Source organism: Mercenaria mercenaria, chromosome 1 (assembly GCF_021730395.1).
Source record: "Mercenaria mercenaria strain notata chromosome 1, MADL_Memer_1, whole genome shotgun sequence".
NCBI lineage: Eukaryota > Metazoa > Mollusca > Bivalvia > Venerida > Veneridae > Mercenaria > Mercenaria mercenaria.
In genome coordinates this window covers 100,705,215-100,719,927 of record NC_069361.1, presented here as the reverse complement: position 1 = coordinate 100,719,927, position 14,713 = coordinate 100,705,215, and the positions used below count along the sequence as shown (strand labels likewise).

The 14,713-nt window shown below is 34.2% G+C and overlaps 1 protein-coding gene across 6 annotated transcripts in view; it reads right to left on the bottom strand.

The window, feature by feature from the left end:
- LOC123528820 (1-phosphatidylinositol 4,5-bisphosphate phosphodiesterase beta-1-like) overlaps positions 1-14,713 on the bottom strand; it is a 223,829-nt gene that overhangs the window by 61,021 nt on the left and 148,095 nt on the right. For 4 of the 6 annotated variants that reach the window (XM_053518674.1, XM_053518644.1, XM_053518650.1 and 1 more), the window contains one exon: positions 6,950-7,003. The exons of 1 other annotated variant lie outside the window; for it this stretch is intronic. In XM_053518674.1, coding sequence (XP_053374649.1) covers positions 6,950-7,003 — 54 coding nt within the window. Of the gene's footprint in view, positions 1-6,458; positions 6,474-6,949; positions 7,004-14,713 lie in introns of all 6 variants that reach the window. One more of the 6 variants, XM_053518665.1, reaches the window with a different exon arrangement.

Genomic DNA, 14,713 nt, shown 5'->3' with positions numbered 1-14,713 from the left:
ACAATCATTGAAACACAACAATTTAAACTTTTTTACCAGAGTGGGACAGTTAATAAAAGAATTAATATCTAATGAAGTTTTAAAAATGAAAAGGCATTCCAAGTAAAATTTATTTCATGCAAATTTAAACATCAAAACATCTGAACTGAAATAAAAGTAAAGAAAATAAATTTGTTTTTTGCATGCTATATATCTGAATAAATTTTTTCTACATTCATGATTTGAAAATAAATTAATACAAAAAGAAATTTTCAACATATAAAGGTTGTGTTGTCTAGAGCCACTCCTTCCTACTCCATTCAAAAGACTTACTGTAAAATCTCTTCGGGCATCTATAAATGAATTTCAAAGGGCATATTTACAGAACTTTTTTCTGCATCGTCTGAACTTGTGTTAATTTTAAAGTACTCAAATGACAACACGAAATTGATGACTTTTTCAATGCTTGAATGAAAAATAACAAAACTCTGAAATTTCCAAAGGCTTTTTAAATTTTAATAACTTCTCAATTTCTTGGGGGAACAAGGCAGTCTGAAAGACAGCTAAATCCCCCGCCACTGCTATGGATAGTGAAAGGGTAAAACCTTTGATTTTAGCTGTGACCTTGACCTTGAACTGACATGGCTGACTCATGAATTCTGCACAACGTCTTGATAAGGTGATCATTTGACCAAAGTTTCATGAAAATCCTTCAAGGGGTTTAGGAGATACAGAGCTGAAACTTTTGACCTTCAGTTGTGACCTTGACCTTGAGTTGACATGGCTGACTCATGAGTTCTTGATGAGGTGATCATTTGACCCAAGTTTGATGAAAATCCTTCAAGGGGTTTAGGAGATACAGAGCTGAAACCTTTGACCTTCAGTTGTGACCTTGACCTTGAGTTGACATGGCTGACTCATGAGTTCTTGATGAGGTGATCATTTGACCCAAGTTTGATGAAAATCCTTCAAGGGGTTAAGGAGATACAGAGTGGACACCAAATGGAAGGCTCAAACCTTCGACCCCTAGTTGTGACCTTGACTTTGAGCTGGCATGGTTGACTCATAATTTCTGCACATCGTTCTGATGAGGTAATCATTGGACCCAAGTTTTATAAAATTCCTTCAAGGGGTTTAGGAGATATAGAGCGGACACGAAATGGAAGGCTCAAACCTTTGACCTTCAGTTGTGACCTTGACCTTGAGCCGACATGGCTGACTCATAAGTTCTGCACATTGCCTTGATAAGGTGATCATTTGACCCAAGTTTGATGAAAATCCTTCAAGGGGTTATGGAGATATAGAGCGGACACAAAATGGAAGGTTTCAAACCTTTGACCCTAAGTTGTGACCTTGACCTTGAGCCGGCATGACTGACTATGGGTTCTGCACATGTCTTGATGAGGTTGATCATTTGACCAAAGTTTTATAAAATTCCTTCAAGGGTTTAAGAGATATTAGAGCGGACACAAAATGGAAGGCTCAAACCTTTGACCTTGAGTTGTGACCTTGACCTTGAGCCGGCATGGCTCACTCATGGGTTCTGCACATCGTCTTGATGAGGTGATCATTTGACCCAAGTTTTATAAAATTCCTTCAAGGGGTTTAGGAGATATAGAGCGGACACAAAATGGCAGGCTCAAACCTTTGACCCTAAGTTGTGACCTTGACCTTGAACCGACAAGGCTGACTCATGGGTTCTGCACATCGTCTTGATGAGGTGATCATTTGACCCAAGTTTCATGAAAATCCTTCAAGGGGTTTAGGAGATATGGACCGGACACGATTTTGTTACAGACGGAAGGACGGACGGAAAGACGGACGGAAGGACGGAAGGATGGACGCAGACCATTCCTATAATCCCTCCGCCATGGCGGGGGATTAAAAATACCATACTCTGGGCGTTTTCGAGCTCTTGACTGGCAATAACCAAATTTTGGCATTTTTAATCCATGATTGACAATAACAAAATTTTGGCATTTTCTAGTCCTTGATTGGAGACAAATAATTTTTGGCATTTTTAGTCCTTGATTGGCATTATAACCAAATTTTGGCATTTTTAGTTCATGACTGGCAATAACAAAGTTTTGGCATTTTTTTTAGGCACTTGATGACTATTACTGGCTTAATAAGCTATATAACCAAACTCAGAGAAATCTCTCATTCACTTGTGCCAATAACAAAATCCAGGAGCTTTTCAATAACCAAATTTCAGAGACTTCTAAAGTATTCAAGTGGCAAAACAATATTTATGGGACTTTTCAATGCTTTGAATGCCAATATCCAGATTTTGGGGCTTTTCAATGCTTTAAAAAAGACATATTCAAATCAATTACTCTAGATATCGATGCTACAATTAAAAAATACATATTAATTTGAGTGCAGAGTGCAACCCCATACAATTTCAGGTTTCTACATATAAAATTCAAAATAAAACCATACTGGTTGCCTTTTTTCACTGAAAGCCACAGTTAAAATAAATTTGCTTTTACAAACAGTATATATCACTCTAGAAGCAAGACACGAGCCTGAACATCTGACATTTTCTCATACTGTGATATCGTTAACAAGCAATTTGCATATAACAAGCCCAGTAATGAAAATTAAACATAAAAATTTCCCTCTGAGCCTCTTATATGCTTTCCACATGCTACACAATAATATTTATGTCAATATGAGCACTTATAAATATAAAGCATGCTTATCGTGGTTTGACTGTTACTATTATTACTACATTACATTCATAATTACACGAAGGCATGCAATATTTATCTAAAATGCTTATGACCTTAATTAATATCTGTCAAAAATGCAATCAACAAACCTATTATAGAATAAATTGTACTTAATTGATACTGCAGCACTGGCAAACAAAATGGTAAAATATTCATGACATTATGTTGTGATTTTTTTTTACATTTAAGCTAAAACATAACTGTCATCATATCTAAGAAAATGCTATTTTGAAAAAAAAAGCTTTGAAAGCCTTCATGTGCAAATTTTACTTGACCATTTATTGATGAAATTTCTCTCATTCTTAAAATATGGGAAAATAAATGCTTAAGAAAGAATACATGTTTCTCATTACGGTAATATCTTTCCCATTTAAGCTTTGCGCACATTTTATGTAAATCTAAACTGAGTATCATTTAACAGTGTTTTCTCAATAAAGGGAGATAATAAGTGCAGAAAAGAATTCAAAACCTTTTACTGAAATTGAATATTTTCAATGTCATTGACAGTCATAAGTGATGTCATTAATTAGTTATCATTAAATATATGCTTAGTCTGTACTTCATTTAAACCAAATAAAATACCAGATAGTAGGTATACCACCAGTCCAAAAACATGTATGTATCAAATAGGTGAGCTAAAAAAAAGCTGCTGCAAAATAACAAAAAAATATATAAAAACAAAAATTTAATTAACAAAGCTGTTATTGAACACTCCAGAATAATCTATCAGACACTTCAATATAAAGGTAAATATTTTGTGATACTGTTTTGTTCAACCACAATGAACAAACTAAAACTGTGGGGGAAACGAGATTATATATTTTATATTTAACTAAAGAACTAGTTACAGTGGAGGGTTGTTATTAATTTTATATACTGGGTGCTGCGATTAAACTGTTACACACTGTGTTAGACATGTATTACTTTCAAACATATTTCACTAAAGCTGATGTTTGCAAAAGTGAACATTTTCCTTTTTGACTGATATAAAATTAATTGTTATTTAATAAAAGAACTGCATATTTGAAAGCAATACACCTTTAGTCTTTAAATTATGTGAGGACACTAAAGAACTGAAGATGGAAGGATAGGAGAAAATCAAATAAGTGAAAACGTCTAACTCCGAGGTTGTAAAACTAAGTTTGGAAACCAGTCACAGAATGTAGCCTTGCCATTGGTCAATGACAAAACTATGCTCAGAAACAACCAATCATAAGCTAGAGTTCTTTGACTGGTTTTCAAACTAAAGTTTTATAACCTTGGATCCTGGATAGAAGTTGTGCCAGTGTTATAGTAAACTAAGAATATGAAATTAGTGGATTTGTTTTTATTATTAGTGAGTGAATGAAATTACTTGAAGAATTTCTAAACTATCTGAAAAGAAAAAGAATTATATGTTAACAGTAAGTTAGTGTGATGATTTAAATTACGTGCATATGTTTTTAAATCTAAGTTTAAGAGTTTTTCGAAAGTCTAGTGTGATAGTTTATATATTTTAAACATGGTACAGTGTGACAGTTATTTTACTTATAAGAGTTTCCTAGTCTGTTTTAAAAATATTGGGACCTCAAGAGGCCAAGTGGTTAAGATTCCTGACTTTGAGTCACTTGCATTTCACCTTTATGGCTTCCAGTTCTGTTTGGATCATTAAATAAGGAAGCTTTGGAAGGTCCGTGGTTCAATCCAGGTGCCAACCTATGCTTGAACAAATGCTCTTGAAGGCCACCTGGTTTACCATTAAAGTTGCTAAGTGGCCATATGACCAGCATTCTGTGGATGTCCAACAAAATAAACAGTTATAGAAATAACATTAGAAACAAATTGATTCAATATTTGGTTTATCTGATATTCTGTTTTAGTTATTTCATGTAAAATGTTTCATAATAGTCTGCAAAGAAAAATCGAGAAAGTACAAAACTTTGTGTCTTTCATGTGTTATGTGGGAAAAAAAAGAAGTGCTACTTTTCTTAAACATTAATTTTGTTTGGAAACAAACACACAATTATTATTACTCTTGTGTCTAAAGTATGGATACTTGTCAATCTAATCATATTTCAAATTCCCTAACAAATCAAACCAAATGGAGTCACTGCCATCAAATTTATACCAATATTCAATTTACATTTAGAATTTGGATAATTGTACCTTAACCTTGACATACAGATGAACATTAACCCTGTAAACTTGATACATCTTGAATATTTACAGATATATAATTTATATTCATTACCAGATACATTGTCAGACATTTATATTTTTTAACCTAAAATATCTCATAAATTTCCATTTTAAACCTAATAAATCTCCTAAACCGAAATATTTACATTTTATAACTGTTATATCAGATATATGTCTGATATGTACATATCAGATCTGGTGTATTGAATATATTTAAATTTTAAGTCTACTATATAAGACATATTTACAAATCTTTATATTTCAAACATGGCCTAATATAATATCTGATATCTTCACAGACATTTGTATTTCAAACATGATATGAGCCACGCCATGAGAAAACCAACATATTGGCCTTGTGACCAGCATGGATCCAGACCAGCCTGCGCATCCGCGCAGTCTGGTGAGGGTCCATGCTGTTCGCTATCACTTTCTCTAATTTCAATAGTCTGAAAGCAAACAGCATGGATCCTGACCAGACTGCGCGGATGCGCAGGCTGGTCAGGATCCATGCTGGTCGCAAAGCCACTATGTTGGTTTTCTCATGGCGTGGCTCAATTATACAAACATAATGCCACATTCTTTTTCATTGACTTTATGCAAAGAAGGTGCTACGTGTTAAAAGCTAGAAGTTCAGAAACACAAAAGAAGCTAAAAGACGTATAAAAAGTCAAACTATATCATAGAACTCCCTGTAAATAGTGCACTGAAATTTTTGTGTTAATAAAAACATGTTCAGATGTTTTAGTGTGTAAATCCAGTTCCACAAAAATGATTTTAAGTAAGAATATCATTACATAATTCTAAGTCTTGTCAAATATAATGTTACTGTGATTATATATAAAAGCAATTTATTTTCAAAGCACTTGAATCAGCATGTACATACTTGCTGTATGAAACTGGTCTGACCACTTCATAATGAGTTGAGTAATTGACCTTGGCCCTACTTAACTAATTTAAGAAATATTCATAAGTCGTTCCTTATATGACCTTGCCCAAATACATACATTGTGTAATTCAAAGAATTTGACCAGAAACTTTCCCTGACACTGTTTATGCAGAATATTAAATTTTGCATGATACTGATCTTGACAAAGTTGAAAAATTTAACTTGGATCAACAAATTCTTACCAGATAGATTTACATGGTGATATTTTAAATACCCACCATCTTGTGACACTCCCTAATAGTCATAATGCCATTCCTAAGTTATGGCATTCCCTTTAATGTCCTTAAATAGATTTTGCAATATTAATGACATCCATGTACTTATGACATTCTTTAACTTAATAATGACGATCCCTTTAATCTTGTGACATTTCTCCCTAAATCATCTCAAAAACCTTATCTACAGAGAATGTGGAAATAGTTTGCACTCGTTTAGAATGGCTACTGAGAGTTTCAAATAATTATTATTTCTTAATTCACAATTGTGAAACTGGTATCAGATGTACATTAGTGACTAGAAAATTGTAAAACAAGTTGTATTAGTGTGTAGATGTTTAAATGTGTATCAAAAATGGTGGTTAGAGATAGAACTGTTCAAATGTAAGGATGGGGGCATACCTTCTCTTTCTTTAACTGAAAAATGAAAATCAAGCAGTCAAAAAATAATTCTATCATATACAGCATCTAGACTGTCTCCTTAAAGTATACTTTGCTATACCTACAGTGTAAAAGTTGCAGCTGGTATAATAATAAAATATAATAATAAGCTAAGTAAAAATAAGAGAGACTTTTAAACAGCCAGCTTTTAAGACATCAGTAGATCAAAATCTGGAGATTTTATGCTATCAATATTTAAAGACCCTTTAAGATAATCAGAATCAGAAAATGAAAATTAATTACTTCCCTTTATTTATAATGCAAATAATGCAGCAGACATGATTAATTTCATTTTTAAACATGACAAGTTTTTGAAACTATGGAGAGAGAAGAAGTGAGACTGATGGTAGCAAAGTATACATTAAACAGAACAAGTTCGAGCTGCGCCATATAAAATAAAAAGACATGCACGATAAGGCTGCAAGCATCACATACTGCGTTATGCAGCATACCATGTACTCGCCACAATACATCTCTGGATCGCTCTCCTCAGAGTCATCATCAAGCTGACAGAAAATGGAAAAACACAACAGCTATCACATACCTCACTACACCATACGCTTTTTCATTAAAGACTTTCTTATTTCTTATACTCGAGTATTTTCCTGTTTATGCTAACATTACTGGTTGTAACCATTCGATTTTTTTATAATCAGTTTATTTACATAAACATGAAGTACCAAACTATTATTTCTTGACAAAGAACTTGGCTACATCATACAGTTTTTGTTTATACTCTGTACTCTGTTAATTTGACAGTACAATTTATGTTTTTCTCGTTTCTGTTACAAAAACGGTTGTAATCATACCCTTTTTATAATCTGGACATTTGTATAAATAGAAAGTACCAAGTATTTTTTCCAGTCAAAAAGCCTGTCTACACCATACAGCTTTTGATAATATACTCAGCTTTTCATTAAAACCCTTTCTCATACTCTGGTTATAACTACAATGCTTAATACTGTTTCTAAGTATTTTCTTGTTTCTCTGCAACATTACTGGTTGTGACATACCCTCCTTATATTCTGGTTATAAACACTCCTATAAAGCACCTTGTTGTGATGTTCTGATTAATTCTGACGTCGCTGAAACTAAATGGTCCATAATGCGATCATCAATGAAATTTTTCATTGTTGAAGAATTCAGACACCCTAATAATGCTCAAAGAATCTGCTAAATCTAATAAATTTTACAGTTTTAACAATAAATCTGCATGTAACATTATTTGTAATTAAGACAGAATTGTGACAACTGACAATTCCTTATTATGTATAGGTTATAAGTTGAATACAGCAGTTCTAAGACATTAATTTTGAGCGAGCGAAAACTACCACAAATATGTATCGCCTTAGATTTTTTTTTTTATTTTACAGTTCGCCCAAGTTGCTCTGCCAATGGAATTGCTCCATTTGGTTCAAATCTGACCATTCTATTTCACATACAAATGTCACATCAACTGTATGTATTAAATTGAATGGCGAACTGTAAGACGGTTATAAGTTGAATATATTAATTTCTTCTTTCGCTATTGCTCGCTCGAAATTAATATCTTAAAACTGCTGTATTCAACTTATAACCTATACATATTGACCAGAATTATTAACATATCTGATTGTTGTCATCTTTATCAAAGAACAGACATTTTCAGTACCAAATGATAAATACATAAATTTTGACTGGTTCTCAACACTAGCCCCAGTACTATGCTCCATAAAACACAGAAGTAGACTCTTTTCTGACATTTTTCTGCCTCTGTAGTTACAACCAAGGTTTCTAGCAGTTTACATGGGTTTTACACACGTTTCTGAACCAATAAGCCTAGTTTCTGTTACTATTTAGTACTGAAAAAATATACTCTCATTTCAGTTATTACTTTTAAGTATAAATGTTGCTTTGTATAATTCATTCAATTTAAACATACTCATTTCTATACCCATAAGTACAATACAGATGAAATTATATTCAGCCCTACATACTGGTTTCCATAATTGTTTCCAGCAATTAATCTGTTTCTTGTAATTACTTTGTGCTATACAGAAAAATTATTTGTTTTTGCAATCATTTCTATTTGCAGCAACCATATCTAGCCCAAATATATCTAATGGTATCTCCAAATATGTTTAGCCATATACCATGTTTTTGATACATTCTGGATGTAATTATTTATAGCCATATTTTCTAGTTTAAGTAATAACATTTAGCCTTAAACTGCAGCTTTCATCAACTGCATTTAGCTGTATATTTTGGTTTTACCAATTAAATTTAGGATTCTACTCTGATCTCAATGATAACACTGCATCTTAAACTCTGGGTCTGGTAATTATATAGATTCATTACACAACAATTTCAGTAATAGCATTTTGCTTTTGTACCCTGGTTTCAGTATACTCTACTTTTAGCAATTATATTATGCCTTATTTTCTGGATTCAGTAATTACATTCAGCACTACACTCTGGTTTCAGTAATTACATTCAGCTTTAGTCTGGTTACAGTAATTACATTATGCCTTATATTCTGATTTCAGTAATAACATTATGCCTTATATTCTGATATTCTGATTTCAGTAATAACATTATGCCTTATATTCTGATATTCTGATTTCAGTAATAACATTATGCCTTATATTCTGATTTCAGTAATAACATTATGCCTTATATTCTGATTTCAGTAATAACATTATGCCTTATATCTGATTTCAGTAATAACATTATGCCTTATATTCTGATTTCAGTAATAACATTATGCCTTATATTCTGATTTCAGTAATAACATTATGCCTTATATTCTGATTTCAGTAATAACATTATGCCTTGTATCTGATTTCAGTAATAACATTATGCCTTATATTCTGATTTCAGTAATTACAATAAGCCTTATATTCTGATTTCAGTAATTATATTAAGCATTACATATATTCTGGTTTTAGTAATTACACGAGTCTCACATTCTGGTTTCAGTAATTACTTAAGCCTTAAAATCTGGTTTCAGAAATTACATTTAGCCTTACACTCTGGTTTCAGTAATAACATTCAGTCTGATAGTCAGTAATTATACTTTGCCTGAAACGCCAGTTTACGTAATAACGTGAAATCTTATACTGTGTAATAATAATAGTCAAGTACTTATAATCACAATAGCTTTTCATATTTATAGTCAATTACGTTTAAATTACTCTGGTTTCTATAGTTCTCTGGTTACATTAACTATTTTTCCCCATTGATTCTTTCTGAACCCTACTACTCTAGTTACTTGATTTCCTTATTCTGCCTGGTATAAAATCTTAATAAATTATATACAATGAAAAAAAAACCACTCCCTCGAGCATAAATGGTTTAAGCAAAATGGCTGACTTGAGCAATTAATATGTACCCTTGGCCATTTCCCATATATTTTCAACATTAAGAATGCTTAAACCCTTGATGACTTGAACATTTTGCTTATCCCCTTGTGACTTCGAGCAAGTGGTGCTTCATTGTGTATGTAGAGCATCTCTAGCAAATGCAAAGAAAGCAGAACATAACCTATCCAGAAAATATCAAGCACCTAGCCCCTCCAGAAAATATCAAATATCAAGCACCTACCCCCTCCAGAAAATATCAAGAACATAAGCTATCCAGAAAATGTCAAATATCAACCACCTAGCCCCTCCAGAAAATATCAAGAACATAAGCTATCCGGAAAATATCAAGCACTTAGCCCCTCCAGAAAATGTCAAGAAAATAACCTATCCAGAAAATGTCAAGCAAATTACCAACATGCTTGCATAGATGTATATAAGTGAAACATGTCTTAGTTTCATATTAAATGCAATACAAGTGATATTATATCAGTATAATAATACTGCATAAATATTTCCAGCACATGCCAAAACTTTCATCAAATAATCCCATCCAATATGCATACTTGAGACTTATTTTCTTACTAAATATGCTAAGCCTTGTGGACTTGGACAACTACTGAAATTACACACAGGTCTGGACACTAAGATACTGCATGTCATTTATAAGTCTGGGACTTGTACATCATGATAAAACCAATTGGGCACACAATTCATACAACTATAACATGACAATGCATATATACTTTTATAACAGGACAATGCATTTACAATACAATAACAGGACATGACATTTATACTCTTCTCAACAGGTCAGGAGTTTTACACTACTATAACAGGACAGGGTATTTATAGTGCTATAACAGGGCAGGGCATTTATACAACCTTATCAGGACAGGAAATTTTCACTACAATAACAGGACAGATTATTTATACTACCATAAAAGGACTAGGCATTTATACTACCATAACAGGATAGGAAATTTGTAATGCTATAACATGATAGGGCATTTATACCACCATTTCAGGACAGGGCATTTATTAACAGGACTTACTATTTATACTACCATAAAAGGATTGGGCATTTATACTACCATAACAGGACAGGTCATTTATAACGCAATAACAGGATGGGACAATTACACTGCTATAACTACTCATCTCATTTACCTTGTATTTTGTGTTACAAATTGGGACTAGGTATGCAGTTAGATATACTGCCTTTTCAATACTAATGGAACATCTATGATTCTTTGGCTTTTAAATATATACTATAATTTGCAAAGAATAAAACTATTAGTATATCATGCATTTCAATTTTCAATTAAAAATATGTGTATACATGTGTAGTCACTGCTAGCTGTGATCAAACATTAACTTTGCTCATGTAATTTACAACCTAAACTTTTTGTAAAGTAAAATACTCAGTGTGCTTTCGTGCATAATAAAATATAAACAAGGTCAACTTATAATTGTAAATTGAGTTTACATCATATACAATGTAGTTTCACTGTCAAATTCAATTCCTAACTAAATACATCAAAACAGGAAGAACTAGAGCTGCTTTTGAGAAAAGCGAATGTCTCCCACAACTGCCTAATCATCTAAATAGCAAGTCAGTCTTTATATACTATTTACTCACTACAATTCAAGGGCCAGAACTCCAAAATGCCTGGACCGATTTGGCTCATTATCGAACTTGTCCAAGGTCTTATGGTCAAACACATTTTGTTCAAATTTGGTGAAGATCGGATGAGAAATGTTCGACTTAAGAGTGCGGACAAGAGCAAAAACACCGCTGACAAGAGTAAAAATGCCATTTCGGTAAAGGGCCATAATTCTGAAGTGCCTGGGCCAATTTGACTAGATTTTTGGTGAAGCTTGCACTTAGAGCGCACATAAAGTGCCCCAAAGGGACTCCTATACTACTAATGATTAGTAGTATATGGGCCATTTTAGCTCCCAAGACCTGAGCATATTTCGGTTATTCAAGAGCCATAATTCCGAAGTGCCTGGGCCAATTTGGGTAGATATCAAGCTTGGCCTAGGTCTTATATTCAAACACATTTTGTTCAAGTTTGGTGAAGCTTGCACTTAGAGCGCACATAAAGTGCCCCAAAGGAACTCCTATACTACTAATGATTAGTAGTATATGGGCCGTTTTAGCTCCCAAGACCTGAGCATATTTCGGTAATTCAAGGGCCACAATTCCAAAGTGCCTGGACCGATTTGGCTAGTTATTGAACTTGGCCGAGGTCTTATGGTCAAACACATTATGTAACAAGAGCTGTCTCCATAGGATGACATATGCCCCCGATGGCACTTTGAATGAGTAGTTATGGCCGATGTTAGAGTTTAGGACCTTTGACCTACGGAGCTGGGTCTTGCGCGCGACACGTCGTCTTATTGTGTCACACATTCATGCGTAGTTATTTTAAAATCCATGCATGAATGACAAAGATATGGACCGGACAGGCCCATCAATGCACTATCATGAAAAATGACCTTTAACGTCTAAGCCTGACCTTGACCTTTGAGCTACGGACCTGGGTCTTGTGCGCGACACGTCGTCTTACTGTAGTACACATTCATGCCAAGTTATTTGAAAATCCATCCATCGATGACAAAGATATGGACCGGACACGCCCATCAATGCACTATCCTTTAATGTCTAAGTGTGACCTTGACCTTTGAGCTACGGACCTGGGTCTTGCGCGTGACACGTCGTCTTACTGTGGTACACATTCACGCCAAGTTATTTGAAAATCCATCCATCGATGACAAAGATATGGACCGGACACGCCCATCAATGCACTATCCTTTAATGTCTAAGTGTGACCTTGACCTTTGAACTATGGACCTGGGTCTTGCGCGCGACACGTCGTCTTACTGTGGTTCACATTCACGCCAAGTTATTTGAAAATCCATCCATCGATGACAAAGATATGGACCGGACACGCCCATCAATGCACTATCCTTTAATGTCTAAGTGTGACCTTGACCTTTGAGCTACGGACCTGGGTCTTGCGCGCGACACGTCGTCTTACTGTGGTACACATTCATGCCAAGTTATTTGAAAATCCATCCATCGATGACAAAGATATGGACCGGACATGAAAATTGCGGACAGACTGACAGACTGACAGACCGACAGACGGTTCAAAAACTATATGCCTCCCTTCGGGGGCATAAAAATTTGGTGAAGATCGGATGAGAAATGTTCGACTTAGAGTGCGGACGAGGTTTGTGACAGACACACACACACACAAACAGACTGGAGTAAATCAATATGTTTCCCACACCACTGTATGGTGGGATACATAACAATAAATGCTGTACTGCTAGGAAACCAGGTTTTCACAGTTTGACAACTGACACTGGATATGAAAACAAACTTTAGAAGTGCTCACAACTCTGAGAATTAACTAAAGTTTACAACACCATTTAACCTACTTCAGTCTACTCATCAAGTTTGGTGACAAAAGGTGCACTCAAACTAAAGATATTTAGCAGAAACCATTACCTATCTTTAGTAACAATGACACTGACCTTGACCTGTGTGACCCAAAAATACAATGCCAATCTTTGTTTTGATAAAAGCTATCCACAATCAAGTTTGGTGACAACAGGTGAACCCAACTAACGATACTGTGTTAAACTATTTTTTAATTCTTAGTTAGTGCCGTTGATCCCAGCAATCTAAGTGCAGTCCGAACTTTCATCTCCACCTAAGCTACCAACACACCAATTTTAACCATTATATTTTATTCCTAACTCAAGTTACTGAGTTTCTGAGCAGAAACTGTTTTCTGCATTTAGTACCAGCGACCCTACTCTTGACCCCAGATACAATACCAACTCTGGCTCGATAAAAGCTATCTACAAACCAAGTTCGGCAACAATAAGTGTACCACAACTGAAGATACCAACTGGAAACCATTTTTATTTTTAGTAAAAATGACCTTGACCCAAGAGGCCCAAAATGCAATCCTAACTGTCACCTTCACCTAAATTCCCTACAAACTAATTTTCACTATTAAAACTAAGTTGATGTTCTTTTATCGCGACGTGCACTAACTTGGCAGTTGCGACAGAGCGATTTACAGTATACCTCTGAAAGAGGTAGCTCTGTTGTTTACCAGGCGTGCAAATTCTACTGAATATAGACCTTGTACTTCCAGTATGAATGGCGAGTTTTCTAAGCCAAGCATGTCTGTGTAATTGACACATGCGATGTGTTGTGATATACCTCCATCCAGTTCATTCCCAGAACATGTACTCGGTTACCATGGCGACGCTTCAGCAAAAATAAATTTCTATTGGTAACCTAACTTACTAACACAAGTGCAAATCAAGATTTATTGTCTCAACATAGTATCACTGCTTTCTACAGCTGTACACCTTTTAAATGCATAATATCAACTAGGTTATAAGAATTCTAACAATAATTATGCTACAAAATGCAGTTATATTTTAATTTTAGGTTTTAGCATGCTTTTTATCACATACAGATACAAGATACATACTTATGTCATCCCTTAAAATAGTTGTGATTTTCACGTTAAATATCAAACTACAATATCAATATTACTTCATGCGCAGTACTGGTCACTCATGGTTCAAGTTTCATATTTTAGATAAGCCGTAAGCAAATTCTGACTATTAACTGTAAAATATTACTAGTCACAGAGGTCTTGTGGTCTTTCAATCAATAAAAGGAAATTACAGAGCTTTACTTATGAAATAAGAGCCACAAAGCAATTTTAAGGCACAAAGCACTTTACACGAATGAAAACCTAAAACTATGAAAGACATTAATCACGGACAAATTTAAAGGCACAAAGCTCTTTATACAAATGAAAATCTGACATTTCGAAA